The following is a 15,383-nucleotide window of genomic DNA, read 5'->3' as shown; positions in this document are numbered from 1 at the left end:
CCTCTCCAGCAAAGGTCTGTCTTATCATGGTCCCATGCATGCAACCGCGCAGGGGTATAGTACCAGTAAGAGGCGACTTTGTACGATGTCTCTGTTCCTGCTGCATTATATGCCGTATGGTGTATTCTATAGAATATGCTGTCCCACTCCTCATCCGAGAGTTCTCTCTCTAGCTCCCTCTCCCATCTCAGCTGACCCTTCGACTTAGGCGGGCGGCCTTCTCCTTGCAAGAGACAATAGAGCTCCGAAATAACTCTCCTATCATCCTTCTTTAGAAACCGCCACTTCTCAAATGGCGTTAGAGGCCTATTATCAGAGCTCTGTTCGCTGGCAAGAGAGCCCTGTGTCTAACCTGATAATACATCAACCTATCCGCCTCCACCAGGCCATAGCCCTCTCTCATCTGGTCAAAGGACAGAGCCCCATGTTCATCAAGAAGGCTTCCCACTCTCCTACAACCCCCTTCATACCAACGTCTCAGACCTTCCAGACGGAGTCCAGGCTCAAAGTCAGGGTTCGCTCCTATTGGGGTCATCGGGGAGGGGAAAGAAGTCAGCCCTGAACGGCAAGCCACCGCATCCCATACCCGTAGCTTTGTCCCAGTTATCGGGACACATAGAGACCTCCAGCTCTATGTCTGCGCCGGAGCAAAGGCTCCTTCCAAATATGAGAACCCGCCACAGCCTGATCCATGAAGCACCAATGCTTCTCCGTGAGAGGGCGGCTCCACTCTACAAGAAAGCACAGGTGCGTTGCCTGGAAATATCTCTGGAGACATGGGATCGGCAGTCCCCCACTGCTCTTGGGTCGGTATAAAACCTGCCGCGATAAACGTGGCGCTCGGCCCTCCCATATAAATCTCAGGACCGCTGACTGTAGCGAGTGTCCGGGGCGGGGGTGGCGTCAATGGGAGCACCTGAAACATATAGAGTAGTCGCGGTAAAACCGTCATTTTAATCGCCGCCACCCTACCCAACCAAGACAGCTTATGCCTCTCCCACAATTCTAGATCCCGCTGTATATCACGTACCAGCTTCTTATAATTCAGACTCGCCGTTTTTGACGCGGATGTCGCTAACTCCACCCCAAGGTAGGAAAGGCGCGAGGATGACCAAATAAAGGAATAATCGAGCTCTCAGATCCTCCTTGTGGTCAAAGCTCAAGAAGAGACTAAGGACCTGAGACTTCTGCATGTTTACTTTAAATCCCGAAATATGGCTAAATTCAGCTAGTTGCTCCATAAGCGCAGGCAAAGAGGTAACGGGCTCGGCAAGTGTAAGAATCACATTGTCTGCATATAGGGTAATAAGATGGTGGTCTCCGCCAAATTTCACACCAGAAACTAAGGGGCAGTCTCGTAAACGCTGTGCGAGGGGCTCCATATATAACGCAAACAGGAGGGGGGAGAGTGGGCACCCCTGTCTGGTCCCCCGCCTGACCGGAAACGGCATTGAAAGCACCCCATTGACTCGAACCGCCGCTCTAGGGAGCCAATAGGCACACTGGATCCATGATCTAAAGCGCGGACCCAATCCAAAGCGCTTCAGAACCCGGAAGAGGTATGGCCAGTGGACCCTATCAAACGCCTTCTCAGCATCGATAGAAAGAAAAAGCGCCTCCCTCTGAGATCTATCAATTTTATCTAGCAGGTGCAAAAGTCTCTTCGTGTTATCGCCACACTGCCGATTAGGAATGAAACCCGACTCATTGAGATCTAGAAGACCCGGCATGTAAGGATTAAGGCGGAAGGCAAGTATTCCCGTGAACAATTTGGCATCTATGTTCAGAAGTGAGATCGGCCTGTAGGAAGCACAGTCCTCTGGATCCTTACCCGATTTATGTATAACAGTAATGGTAGCATCTAGCAAACTCAGCGTCAGCGTCCAGGTCTTCCGAAAGGAATTGAAAAGCCTTGTGAGAAGCGGGGCAAGCTCTGCACAAAAAGTCTTGTAAAACAATGCCGTGAACCCGTCAGGGCCGGGGGACTTCCCAGTCTTCAGGCGGGAAATCGCCGATATGACTTCCTCTGACCTTATCTGCTGGTCTAATAACGCCGCCTCTCTCCCACCAAGAGGAGTAATTGCTATGCTCTCTAAATAAGAGTCCAGGGGCGCCTCGTCCCACTCGTCTGCCGCATATAAACCCCGGTAAAATCCTGCAAAGGCCTCAGCAATCTGGTCACTCGTATAGGCCACCTCTCCGGAAGGGGAGCGAATCAGCTTGACTGCCGACGCCACACGCTGTGCTCGTAACCGGTGCGCTAGTAACTTTCCGCATCTATTACTTCCAATATAATATTTATGCTTGAGTCGTACTACTGCGTACTCCGCCCTATCCCAGTCTAATCGCTTCAGCTGCTGCCTTGCCTTCTCTAACTCTCGCCAAATTCTGGGCGCACAAGTAGATTTATGGGAGCGCTCCAATGCAGCCACTCTCTGCTCTAGCTTCTCTCTCCTCGCTCTATTATCCCTTGCAGACAATGCCATCACCTCGCCCCGCACTACTGCCTTCAACGCCTCCCAGAGAGTTTCCATGGAGGTGGTACCGATATCATTGAAGGCAATATAGTCCCTAATCGCACGCCGAAGCGACTCCACTGCTGACTGACTCTGAAGCAAGGAGCCCCAAAAGCGCCAGCCCGGGGTACCCACGCGGCCCACCTCCACGGCCAATTCAACAGTAATAGGGGCATGATCAGTCAAGGCCCTGCGTTCTTTTGTGACCTCTCTAACCCGGGACATAAGTAAAGACAAAAAGAGATTGAGCCGTGCGTAGGTCTTGGTCGCCGCAGAATAGAAGGAATAGTCTTGGAGTGTAGGATGCAAGTTCCTCCACACATCCTCCAACCCACACTCCGCTAACCATTGGCACCCCCTCTCCGTCAATGCCCCAGTCTGCCCAAAGCGTTAACCCGAGCGGTCAATCTCATTATCCATCACCAGATTAAAATCCCCCCCTATCAGAATGGCGCTATCTGGCGAACTAAGTATAGGGGAGATTGACTATCTCAGGAAAGTCTCCTGTTGGGAATTAGGAGCGTAAAGGGAAGCAACGGTGAAAGAGAAAGCCCCAAGCCGCATTCTAATAGCTAGGAACCTACCCGGAACTTCAAATACCTTCCCAACTACCTCCCCAGGAAAAGTCCTCGCAAGCAATATTGCCACCCCCCGCATGCTTCGTAGTAGCGGAGGACCAAAGCTGCCTAGGGAACCATCGGGAGCGCATGCAAAACGTATCTTTGTGTAACAAGTGGGTCTCTTGTAAAAGGCAAATGTGACTCCCAGATCTCTCCAGGCCTGACAGAATCACTAACCGCTTGGTTGGGTTGTTAAGCGAACGAACATTCAAACTTAGACACTTAATTGTCATATCGTAACCGGGGGAAGAGTCTCCAGGGGAAAGAGCACGGGGCTACTCCGCCAATAACACTCATGGACTGGACTCCCAGGGAAGCACATCAACAGACAACCATTACGCACAACAGGTGCTCGCAACCAAAAGAAGTCCTTGTGCACACATCGACACAGAGGAAAAAGTCCCAAGTGGGTCGTGAAATCCTCTTAAGTTCATCAGTTAGGCCCATCCGCCCCGCCGCCCAGGCCCCTCCTTGACAGCCAGTAGGCCAGCGAATAAGCGACCCGATGCTGACCAGTCGCACTCAAGTGCCCTGATCCTGAACATTGGTCCCAGCGGCCACATTGCTCACTGCCGACTGCCGCTCCGACAATAGCTCCGACGCGGTAGGTCGCTGTCGTTTCCTCCGTCTCTCCTTTCTCCTCCAGCTCGGACGGTCCTCTCTGCTCGGGCCCAGCTTCGCACCCAAGTCCTGGCCCACCCTCTGCCAGGCCCAGGATCCGGTTCGCCTCCGATACGGACTTCACTTGACGGAGCTGCGCATCCCAGTGAAAGATAAGACGGAGCGGGTGGCCTCAAGAGTATGACACATCCTGTGCTCTCAAGTGTTCCATAATAGGCTTAAATTTGCACCGTCGCTGTAAAGTCCGTGCCGAGAGGTCCTGAAATAATTGAAGCTGGAGCCCTCTAAATTGGATCTGCGGCAGATTACGTGCCCGTTCCAAAATACTCTCCTTGAGCCCATAATTGTGGACGCATGCCAGGATATCCGGAGGGCGATCTCCATCACCTCGGGCCCGACCCACCCAATGCACTCTATCAAGTGCAATCTCTCGGGGCTCCTCCAGGCCTATAACTCGACCACAAACTCTCCAATGTCCTCCTTCTCAGCCCCAGTCGATGCTCCTCTAATGTGGATGTTATGCCTGCGTGACCGGTTCTCTAGGTCCTCTACCGCAAGCTGAAGGAGATCCTGTTGTTCCCGCAAGCGAATGCATTCTTGTTGGAGATCAGCCACTTCCTCACCTCGGGAGATTTCACCCTCCTCAACCTGAGCCACCCGCTCACCTAGGGAGGTGACCTCTGTCCTCAACTCTTTTACCTCGCGGGAGATGTCCCTTCGAAGCTCTTGGAGGTCGCTCCGGAGCGAATCGAACAGGGAGGCAAGAAAGCCTCTTGTTACCGGGGCCCCCTCATCTTCCTCCACCTCGCTTCCGGACATCTCGCAGCAGGGAGCCTCTCCGGAGCCCCACCCGGCACTGGGCGGGCCCCGGTGAGCATGTCTCTGACCGTCCGTTCACGCTTGCCTTTAGCGGTCGCCATCTCTCCAGCTCCCCACAGTGCAGTGGGACTAGCTCAGTTGAAGCCTCCTCACAGGTAAGCTCAGGGGTCGGGCCACCCGAGGCCCACCGAAGTCACCAGCCGCCGCTAACCTCCCCACCTGCAGGCAATACACGTCTCCTCTCTGCCGCACCACCTGCCTCGTCTCCTGGGAGGTCCACCGCAGGCCGTCTGCACCGCCGATCAGTGGCCCCAGGGCCTCACATCATCAAGGGCCTCTCTATGGCCGGGTCCAGCCACCCAAGCGTGCAGCCGCACTTGTCTTTCCTGCAGAGACGTAGTCCCAATGCTCCTCGTGACTTCAGCACACAGCGCCACATCAAGGGCATACCTTAGCCCCCGGCGGAAACCAGCCGCACAGCGCCCTCCCGGGCCGCCGCTGCGCCACCTCTCGTGGCCGCCTGGACCCCGGGTACCAGGGCCGCCGCACCGCCCGGACCGCCGCAGGCCGCGCCCTCCTGCCGCTGGCTCCGCCTCGCCGCTCGGCTCCTCCGCAGGTGCCCCGGACCCCACCGTCCGCAGCTCTGGGCGCAATCCCCATGGCCTCTGAGAAGCACCCCTACCGGGGTCGCAACAGCTATGTCAGAAGCCTAGGCGGCGGAGCTCGGACGAACACGTCCACTCATGCCGCCATCTTGCCACGCCCCACTCAGGTGCTGATTTAATAGTCCAGATAAGACAAAGGATATCTGAAGGCGAGAAGTCCTATGCTTTCTGCAGTGAAGAAGCGAAAATAGGATTACTAAAAATGATAAAACATGCCTGAGACTTATCATGCAGCATGTACCAGGCACGATGAATCAAGAAGTGTGGTTACTTAGTGCTGGGAAGCAGCAGTGGGGGAACCCAATGATTTGGATGACGGCATGCCACTCATAATTTAGGCGACGCATTGGCTTGGAATTCCAGGGTACATCTTGTGAAATACAAGCCGGCACTGGAAAGCAACAATGTGGAACAAACGGAATCACTAGTTTGTTCATTCCTCCCACTGCTAGTTCCAAGCAGTTATCCTCTTCTTGGCTGAGACACCATGTGCAATGATGGTTAAAGTCTCTGGGGCCTCAGTAATTTTAGTATTCCTCTTTAAGTTGCTTCAGTGTAGGACTTTTCCTCGACATGAGCCCTCTGTGTTATCTGGACCACTAAATCAACACCTGAATCACTGCACACGGTGCCAAACACATGCCGCTATGTACTGTCTATCCTCGTTTGTTTCTTGCTCACATTTTCGCCTATGTGTGTCACTGCTAACATCATGTGCTCAGTTTTTCATGGAAGACTTTTTTTTGTCTATGACCTTTTTCATTGCTATTTAAATAATATAAATCGGTCTACAATCTGATGCGGTTCCATAGCCGTTAATCATTTTTTCTTATTTGAAGTCATTACCTATTGATCTTATTCAATATATCACTTGGATTTTAAGGTTTTCTTACCCTGATACCATCCGTGAACATTATTGTTAGAGTTATAATGCCAAAAGGCTGACAGCCAGTGCCAGTGCCAGAATTAGGTTTCTAAGTGCCAATAAAAATCGTACTTTCCTGTGACATGCATTAAAATGAAAAAAGGTCCCTGTACCTTCACCAAGTACACATGGCTGCTATGCAGCACTTGCCGTGTTCCAATAAAATGATATGAAGTTATTCATTTATTTTTATGTTTAAAAAGAGCTTGAAATTAGCAGGGCCATAACAGGGAGGTTTGAGGTGCTCTTAAATGAGCCTTTAAATGTTGGCATGAACAAAAGGAGAGGTAAGCAGGGTCACAGAGTCTGAACGGAGTATAAGGATATAACCTGTTCAGTACAAAGGAAAGGAACTGAAAATGTTGATGGACAACAGAAAGGACTTTGTACGTGACACATATCATTTAAAGAAGCAAGTTCAATTAAACAAGGTGAGGACAAGCACGACTGAAGTTATAGGCACTCAGGACTAAACGTGCCATTTGGTTTCAAATAAGAAAGTTGATGAATCAAGTACTCGTAGAGTTCAAGGTAGGGAGCTGGCATAGACTAGCACACATCCATGTGACACCAGACTAAACACTTGAAGCTTATGCTGAAGAAGGAAAAAACCTCTCTCACACAAAGCAGCTGAAAGAGTTAACTGAAAATGACTGCCGAGTCTTAAGGGCCCACAGATAACTGAGCATCAGAGAGGATTTAAATGTGTCACACCATTTCCAAAAGTCATAAATGAGGTCCCCTTTCTTGTGGTCAGTAACAGTTTAGTAATATGCATCCATAAGCTCTACTATTTTTGTGCATTAATCTTGACTCACCTGCTACTGATCTATTTCCAGGCTCCTTTCCGACATAGTTGGGAAAAGGGTGCTAATGACTGACCCCCTGCCTGAAAATAAGATTGGTACTGTTGGCGTACATATAAAATCCAAAGCTACTAGAAGGAATGAGTCTTGTCAGTGGTTCTAGTGAGACACTAAATACGGTACGGATGAGCCATCTGAAATTTTGCAAATTAGAGGAAGGAGGAGGGTAAAAGACAAAGGTGACAGAAAACTGGTTGACGGGTGTTAAGTAGAAAGGACCCAAACCAGGATAGTGCAAAGGCAGCAAACCCAGTCACTTCAAGACGCTGCCATAGAATGTAATGCTAAAGACCGTGTCAAATGCCACTGATAGGTCAAGTATAAACAGGATAATGATCCTGCCATTAACAGTCCCAGTTTAAGTTTGTCTGAAAAAGCTTAAGAAAAAGGAGAGGTCAACGATCTACAGGGGATCCTAACATGGGCTTAAACACCGCGTCAGACAAAAAGTCAATCAACTTAAAAGGGATAGAGGTCAGGCACTTCTGAGAAGCTCACTCAATTTGTTGATTGATTTAAATACTGCTTTATGAGCAGTGGTAGGGTAAAAAATTGTGGCTAAACAGTACTTCTTCTGAAGGTTAAGGAGATGCATTTTATGGTGTTGTAAGACTATTTTATATATCTGCCTCCTCAGAAGACACCATCATCATCTGCATCAGTTAAGATCATTTGGAGTATTTTTATCTTAAGGCAATTAATGCAACCATAAAGCAAGGATCTAGTTTGGTGTGACATATCTGAGTCTTCGTCATCCAAAGTCTGAATGATTCTGACAGAGGAAAAAACATAGCCTGATGAAGAACCAGTAACTAAAAAAAGCTGGAAAATTAGGTAAGCAGGCATTAAGAGAATAGGGTGCAACTTTCTACCAATTAGCTTCTAATCTTTCCTTACTGTGGAACTACGACAGATGATGCTATAATTAACAGAACCTTGTAAAGTGTCTGGCTCTTAATGTGAGAAGATAAATGCCAAACACTGCCAATTTAAAATGTAGAGAATGAAGGGAATTTGCTCGCCTTTAGGTTCTTAATCAAGTGGAAAATACAACCTAATAGATGAAAACTCCAATAAGAATAAAGTCGGATAAGGGTTGTTCAATAACCAGTTTAGTGATTTGTTGAAAAAGTAACAAATAATAGGCAGGCAATGATACTTTACAGTAAGGCTGAAACCTGCCTTTTGTGGGAGCACTTCTGTGGTGGGGAGACAATGGGAGACCAAGGTCTCCCGAAACTACAGGAAGTTCTCAGAGAACATGGAAAAGTGGGTGGCGAAGGTGCCGAAGTGTCTTCAGTCCATGAAGAAGAGTGGGCAATTTCTTCCACTGCCAACAAGTAGTGGAGGTGCAGGTGCTATTCTGTATGCTCCAGGTCTGAGAACAGAGGTATTCCTGCCCCAGTGAGTTTGGTTAGCAAAAAGAAAATATCTGCTTGGCCACTGCACATTTTTAGGGTCGAGCCTGCGATGCATGCGCTTGCACATGCGTATCAGTAGTGAGACGCTTTAGGAATGAGAAAAGGGCTCGGAGCCCCGTCCACGTCAGGTCAGTGTATTTCATTGGTTCGTGGGCTTGCCTGTTAGAATCGGCTTGCTTTCATTAGTGGAAGGCATGCATTCGTCATGCCTTTTCCGGTGGTTAGCCCTCCTTGAGCGCAGCGACCAAGTACTGAAAACATGCAAGGCTCGCTGTTTCCCGTCAGGTTTGTGGACTACTTTTTATCTCCGTTCGCAGCGCGATCTCGCTTGGCAGAAGTCGAGCGCGCTGCATAACATGGACCCCGTTACATAGTTAATTGAACTTTTGCCAGTTACGTAGATAATTGCACTTTTGCCGATAGGTTTTGTTACAAGTGAACTGTAGCAGCGGGATCGTTCTGTTTTTTTTCCATTCAATGTGGCAAGAAAAGTCCGGTTGGGAGTTTACAACTGCTAATAGTTGTAACTCGTTTTATTCGTGGTTGCTATAAAAGTGTTTCCTAGAGGCGTCGATTTTCTTACATCCTTCTCCCCAGCATCAGTGTGTCGTCTCCTCCCTGCAGACAAACAAGATAAGACAGCAGGAGAGTTGTTGCCACAGTCCTGTTACCATTTGATAGAAACTTTTATATTTGAAGCTAATTGTTAAAGTGAAAGAGAAACATACAACTTTGTACGGTAAAAACACACATTGCCTCAAAGCACACACGGGAATGCTTACCAGTTACATTTTGTTACAGATAATTGTATAGCTCAATAGTAAGGCCTCGTAGCGCTCCATGTTATTATATTGACGATATAAGAGTAACATGAACAGAGAGTGTGCCTCAGGCTATCACCTCTTCTGGGGTTCCTGCAAAAGGAGAAATGACCTAGTTTGGGGATGTCATACAAACTAAGGACTTCTCACAAAGCTCAGTCAAGTAAGCTTATTTGTTTATATTTGACAAATGGAGCCAGCATAAACTGGTTACAATGTAACTAAAGTTACAAAACACGTCACGTATCCCTGTTACATTAAAGGACCGGCCACTAACAACAGAGCTACTGAGCAAGACCAGGCCATTCAAACAACAATGCGTGGCATGCGCCATGTGCATCTGTCAATATAATGACCTGCCCTGTGTAGAAACCTGTGTAGAAACCACCGGAGGAGGAAGGCCATACCAGCTGATAAAGGCAGGACCTTGGTGACCCTTGGACAGAGGAATCTAGTCTTAGCAAGGTACCCGATGATATCAGGGCCAATCGTATCTGGAGGCACTGCATTCCCATTACTAGTGCTGTTTACACAGTGTTACTGTATATTATATATATATATATATATATATATATATATATACACATACATACACATACATATATATATAAAACATTTAAGTAACATACTGTCTGCTAGTTTATTGTAAAGCGCCTGGGAGCCTGCGCAGCCGGGAAGAGGAAGAGGGGAGACAAACGCGTCTCCCCTCAAAAGGTAAGTGGGTTTTTTTTTTCCATTTATTGTTTTGGGACCCACACCCCTCTGTCCCTTCGCTCCCTATCCCGTCCGACGCCCCTCTTCAGTGGCAGCCGCCACTGGTCCCTGTATTTCCGTTGGCGTCGGAGCTGGTGTTCTTTTGTTCGGTCTGGGGTCAGCTCCCGAGGTGTTTGACAAAGTTGTGGCCTCCTGGGGTTCTTCTTCTTCTGCAGGGGATTCCTGTCTTCCCTTCTCTGGTTGTCTGTTTGGTCCAGGGGGCATCTCTCCCCCTGCCCTGTGTTCATGTGGGAATACTGCTTGATCACCTGTCGTCTCTGGGCTTCATGGTGGGCAGTAGTAGAGCACTTTGCATCACATCGATCCTGTTACTTGGATAATTGCACTTCGGCCAATATGTTTTACTGCAAGGGAACTTGCGTTTCCTTTTGTGTGTTTGCTTTGCGCTTATGGAGGCTGTTGACTCGCTTAGGTGAATCTGTTTTACTTTTCAGTTTATGTGGCAAGAAAAGTCCGGTTAGGAATTTACAAAGCTAATAGCCTGTTAGAATCTGCTTGCTTTCATCAGTGGATGGCACGCATATGTCATACCTTTTCCTCGAGCGCAGCGACCAAGTACAGAAAACATGCAAGGCTCGCTGTTTCCCATCTGGTTTGTGGACTACTTTTTCCTCAATTTTCGCAGCGCGATCTCGCTTGGCAGAAGTCTAGCGCTTTGCATAATATCGACCCTTTTACTCAGTTAATTGCACTTTTGCCGGTTACGTACATAATTGCACTTTTGCCGATAGGTTTCATTACCAGTGAATTGTAGCAGCGCAATCGGGCTGTTTTTTTCTTTCAATGTGGCAAGAAAAATCCGGTTGGGAGTTTACAACTGGTAATAGCTGTAACTCCGACAAATGCCCTAGTGCATTGCAAATGCTTGTTCAATATTGGTGGTGAGCGAAACAAGAAGGGAACATGGGGCTGGTACAAATCTGCCTGCATGGCAACAACTGCAAGATTCAGTGCGCTATGAGTTAGGCTTTCCAGTACTGCAAGAGTGCTGAGTGATGCAGCATACCCTAAGATGAGTATATAGGCCTCGAGAAATCTACTCGACCACTCATTATTGCGAGTCAGATTTGATCAGGTGGAGCTATATTTAGGACCTACGTGCCCTTCTGGTGTGATGACAAACAACAGATGTTCTAGACACCCAAAAAGTGAAGGTGCAATAAAGATGCCTTTAGAACTTGTTTTCACCTTGTCACATTTGCTCTGTATTCTGAGATGGGGGTCAGAAGTCAGCTTACTTCTCTAGCTGTAAAGTAACACAATTCTGTAAAGTGAACTGTCTGACCTGCTGTATAGAGTGTGAAATGAAAGGTCGCAAGGTGTCAGATTTTTCCTAACATATATTTAAATAGCTAATATGTCAAATGGACAAACCTTTAAAAAAAAATTGCAGCAGTTGTGATAGCTTCTTTTATGTACTTATGTGTCATGAAAACAATATTTGAATAGGATGAAAACAAATAACAACACTTATCTTGGTGATGTGCAAATGATAAATGTCTTCTGAAACCCAGTTTTCACACATTGTTAGTACACTATAAAGTTTTATCAGTAAAGCTACGAGTTAGTGGGAAGATTTTCGGCCATTTCAATAGGAAATTTACTGTCCGTACACAACAGTTCGCTACCACATCATGCGTTAGTAAAATATTTATCAAAAGTGAGCATTTAAACAAGAACTGAGAAACACTCCTGCCCTGATGGCAATGCTATCAGTAAACGAAGAGGCAAGTCAAAGGTCATGAAACCCTATATGTGGGCTAGATTCATGTTATACATGGAGGAAACGTTTAGTCTATTTAGTCAAACAAGAGTATTTTTTGGTACAGCAGAAATGTTGAACTCACATATTTGTAGGGGCATTCATATGGGAAGATGAAGGAAAAGGCAGCTCTGTAAAATAAAATATTAGCCTAGGATCACAGAATTTGAGAACAGTTTACAGGTCACGAACATTTCAGTTAGTTGGAGTAGATTATTCAAGTAACTCCAACTGCAGGTCTAGTAACATTTTTATGATTTTCTAGGGCCTGGTACAGTATATACAGCTGAGTTACAACAGAGGAGAAAAACAGACTCCTATAAGACCACATGTGAGGGAAAAAAAAAAAAACACTTCAGGTAGCATTTCAATGGCCTAAAAGGGGGGGTGGCGCCCAGATTATAATGTAATTTTAAATAACATACCTTGATGTGCGCAAAAACGTAGACAACTATGTTTTACAATTCATCAACTCATCTTCTTTACATTTCTCACATTTAACCTGTATGCCATCAGGTTTCCCGCTCACTCTGATATCTATTTAGAGCCATGATCCAATAGAAACCATACTTAGGGCCTCATTTGGTGGGTCGTACCGCCACATTACAATGCTCGCGGTCGGGCCTCCAGGATCAGAAATCCCAGCAGTCTGGAGGTTGTTGCAGTCTTAATCTACCAGGGCAGCGTTGGGGATTAAGACTCCCATCTCTGCCAGCAGTTTCGTGGCAGTACCACTGCCATGAAAAGGCTGGCGGAGAACGGGTGCAGTGTGCCCTGAGGAGGGAGAGGGAAGGATTGGGGGGGGGGGGGGGGGGTCCTGCAATGCCCATGCACTTGGCATGGGCAGTGCAGGGGTCCCCCTGGCCAGCACCCTCACAAAATTCACTGTCTGCAAATGGTGCTAGTGCACCCTGCAGGCTACAGCATTGCCTCTAGCTCGATTATGAGCCGGAGACAATCCTGTAGGTTGTTTCCTGCTAGGCCAGCAGGCGGAAACTCAGGTTTCCACCTGCTGACCTAGCGGGAAACTCTTAATGTGTCTGGTGGGAGGCAGCCTGTGTAGCGGCAACCTCCCCGATGGTACCTGGGCGGACGGTAAAAACCATCCTCCAAACTCATAATGACCCCCCCTTTATCTGGTTCCACATTAAGATTTATCTTAGTACTTTACACGTCTTTAATTACAAGGGGGTAAACTAGGCTCAGATCAGGCATTAATGTGTTTTAGAGACTCTGCAGCACAATACCATTTTATTTTTAAAAGAAAAAAAAAAAGGGGAAGGACATGACCAGGTCACGCTGCTTTCAGCTTTACCTGCCAGGGACATTATTTGTGTTTGACGTCAAGACACACTTGTTTGAAGGGTGTTTTGGAGTGGTTAAGGCTGAGGGTGAAAGTCATAAGATAGATTTTCAGTCTAAATCTGTTATTCAACAACCAGCAATTTCTTAGAGATGTATTACATTTTCTTTCCATTGAGGTAGCGCAGCTAACAATTATCAGCAAACAGAAAAACACAGGAGAAATAAGGCCCGTGTCCTGCGCCAAAAAGATATCTAGTCAGCCAACACTAGCTCCACATACAGATCTCATTCCTACGTCTCCTAGAGTGCTGAATAATTTTGCACACCTTCTAGGGCACCAACTGCAAGATGATGCTCAGCAAAGATGATAAGAGACAGGAGTGGTTCTTGGGGACAGAAAAGGAGACAGGAGGCATGGGGGAGGGGGTTGTTACAAAACAAACAAAAATACATAATTATCTAAAAAATAAAATAAAAAAATAAAAAATAAATAAAATTAAAAAAAACTTTTGTTTCGCGCTTCGCTGCAACACTGGACTCAGGCACAAGCTCCCAACCTGCCCTCCGTCCAACCTCATTGTTGCTTTCATGCTTCTGGCAGCATGAAAGTAGCATTAGACTTGCACAGAGCGACCAGCCAGGACGCTCTGTGGCATACTAAAAGTCTTAACCTGCTGTCCCCAACCCAGCAATGCAGTGTGCACAGTGCGCAAGTGTGTTTGGCCGGCCAAATCTACATGCCCTCGTCCCCGTGACAGCCCCAAGCCCCCGCCCCTTTTACTATAAAACGATAATGAACGTTGCTTATTATCGTTTTATAGTAAAGGTTGTGCAGCTGTTGCTGTTGAGGGGGGGGGGGGGGGGCGACGCTCCGCAGCCCTAATGGAGGAGCCATCCCGCTCTTAATTTAAGAGAACTAGAGTTCTGCCCCGTGTGAAGTCTCCCACACCTCACTTCGGGGTGGTTCTACATGCATCCAGTTTCTGGAGCAACGCGACTCCCTGAGTTATTGAGGGGGTAACTGTCAGTTCAGCGTAATGCACATCTTCCTCGGCAAGTTTTGGGATATTTCATGGTGGTGAGGTTTTGGAACTCCCACGTTATTTGGACATTGTATCCACGTTAGCAATCTCTCTTTCTTGTGCGCGGAAACGGACCATCTATCTTCTAAAGTCATCTCCTGCATGCGATACAGTCAAATTAGCACTAACGGGTGAATTAAGTCTCCCTTGCTCTTCAGTAGACCTTTCCCTCCTCCTCTCTGTGAGCTCCCACCTAACCACATGTATCCCTGCTAACCCTGCCGCTTAGTCTCCTGAGGCTCTCACACCCAGAAGGTCCTTTCACCCGTTCCCCAGTATGACAGGTCGGATGACAACCACTGACAGGTCGCTCACACTCACCGTGATTATCCTTCTGGCCGATGCTGTGGGTCCTGATGAGGGAGGAGAGTCGGCGGATGTCCCCCTTGAACACGCACTCATGCACAGGGAAAGCGAGACCAGCTTCGCCGGCGTCACCAGGGCTGAGCGGCCGCTCTGTGGGGGCAGAAGGTGAGCGGACCAGCTTGTGGTTGCTGAACATTTTGCCACGAGCTTTGCCGCTACTGCGGGTAAACCCAACCGTGGCCTCCTCGTCGGGCTCCAATAGGTCCTCATCTTTGCTGGGCTTCTGGTCCCTGCGCAGGGAGCGGATTTTCTCCCCGGTCATGATCTCCCCTGCTGGAGAAGCTGGCGGCGGCTGGAAGACTTAAGCACAGTGCATGGTAGGACAGGGGTTGGTGCCGCTGAGGACGGAAGGCAGAAGACAACAGCTAAAGGACTGTCAGTACTGACTCTGGAACATCCCTGAGGGGCCTCCGCTCATACAGATGGGGCACGGCCATAATCCGCCGCTCGTATCGCGAGAACCCGGGCGGACCTGACAGGCCCCCGTAGCACTAGACCGCGTCACGTTTCATGTTTGCAGGCGGCCGTCTTGGGAGTAGGGTACATTTCCTTAACCTATAACAGGACACGTTAGGGACCCGCCTCCGGTGATGTAAACTATAGATTCGTTTATCGAGGCGGCCATTTCGAAATGGTGATTTTGAAATTGAATTGTACAGAGAGATGAAAGCAAACGTGTCTTTCTCAACCAGAGTTAAGCCATCTTTAGTTTCGTACTTCACTATTTTTTTCCTCATGAAACGAGCTCTACAATTATTGTAATTGTATTTATATTACACATATTACCCCTGACAAGGCGTCTAAGTGCTTTTCGAGGAGT

At 48.0% G+C, this 15,383-nt stretch overlaps 1 protein-coding gene across 1 annotated transcript in view; it reads right to left on the bottom strand.

Annotated features, from left to right (window-relative positions):
• The window catches only part of ANKRD13C (ankyrin repeat domain 13C), a 294,697-nt gene extending 279,602 nt beyond the window's left edge, over positions 1-15,095 (bottom strand). Inside the window, exon 1 of the mRNA XM_069232446.1 lies at positions 14,519-15,095. Coding sequence (XP_069088547.1) covers positions 14,519-14,825 — 307 coding nt within the window. The 5' untranslated portion in view covers positions 14,826-15,095. The remainder of the gene's footprint in view (positions 1-14,518) is intronic.
• Between the last annotated feature and the right edge of the window lie 288 nt (positions 15,096-15,383).

This window comes from Pleurodeles waltl, chromosome 4_2, assembly GCF_031143425.1.
Source record: "Pleurodeles waltl isolate 20211129_DDA chromosome 4_2, aPleWal1.hap1.20221129, whole genome shotgun sequence".
Taxonomy (NCBI): Eukaryota; Metazoa; Chordata; class Amphibia; order Caudata; family Salamandridae; genus Pleurodeles; species Pleurodeles waltl.
Note: the sequence above shows the minus strand (reverse complement) of the source record. Positions and strands in the feature narration are given on the sequence as shown.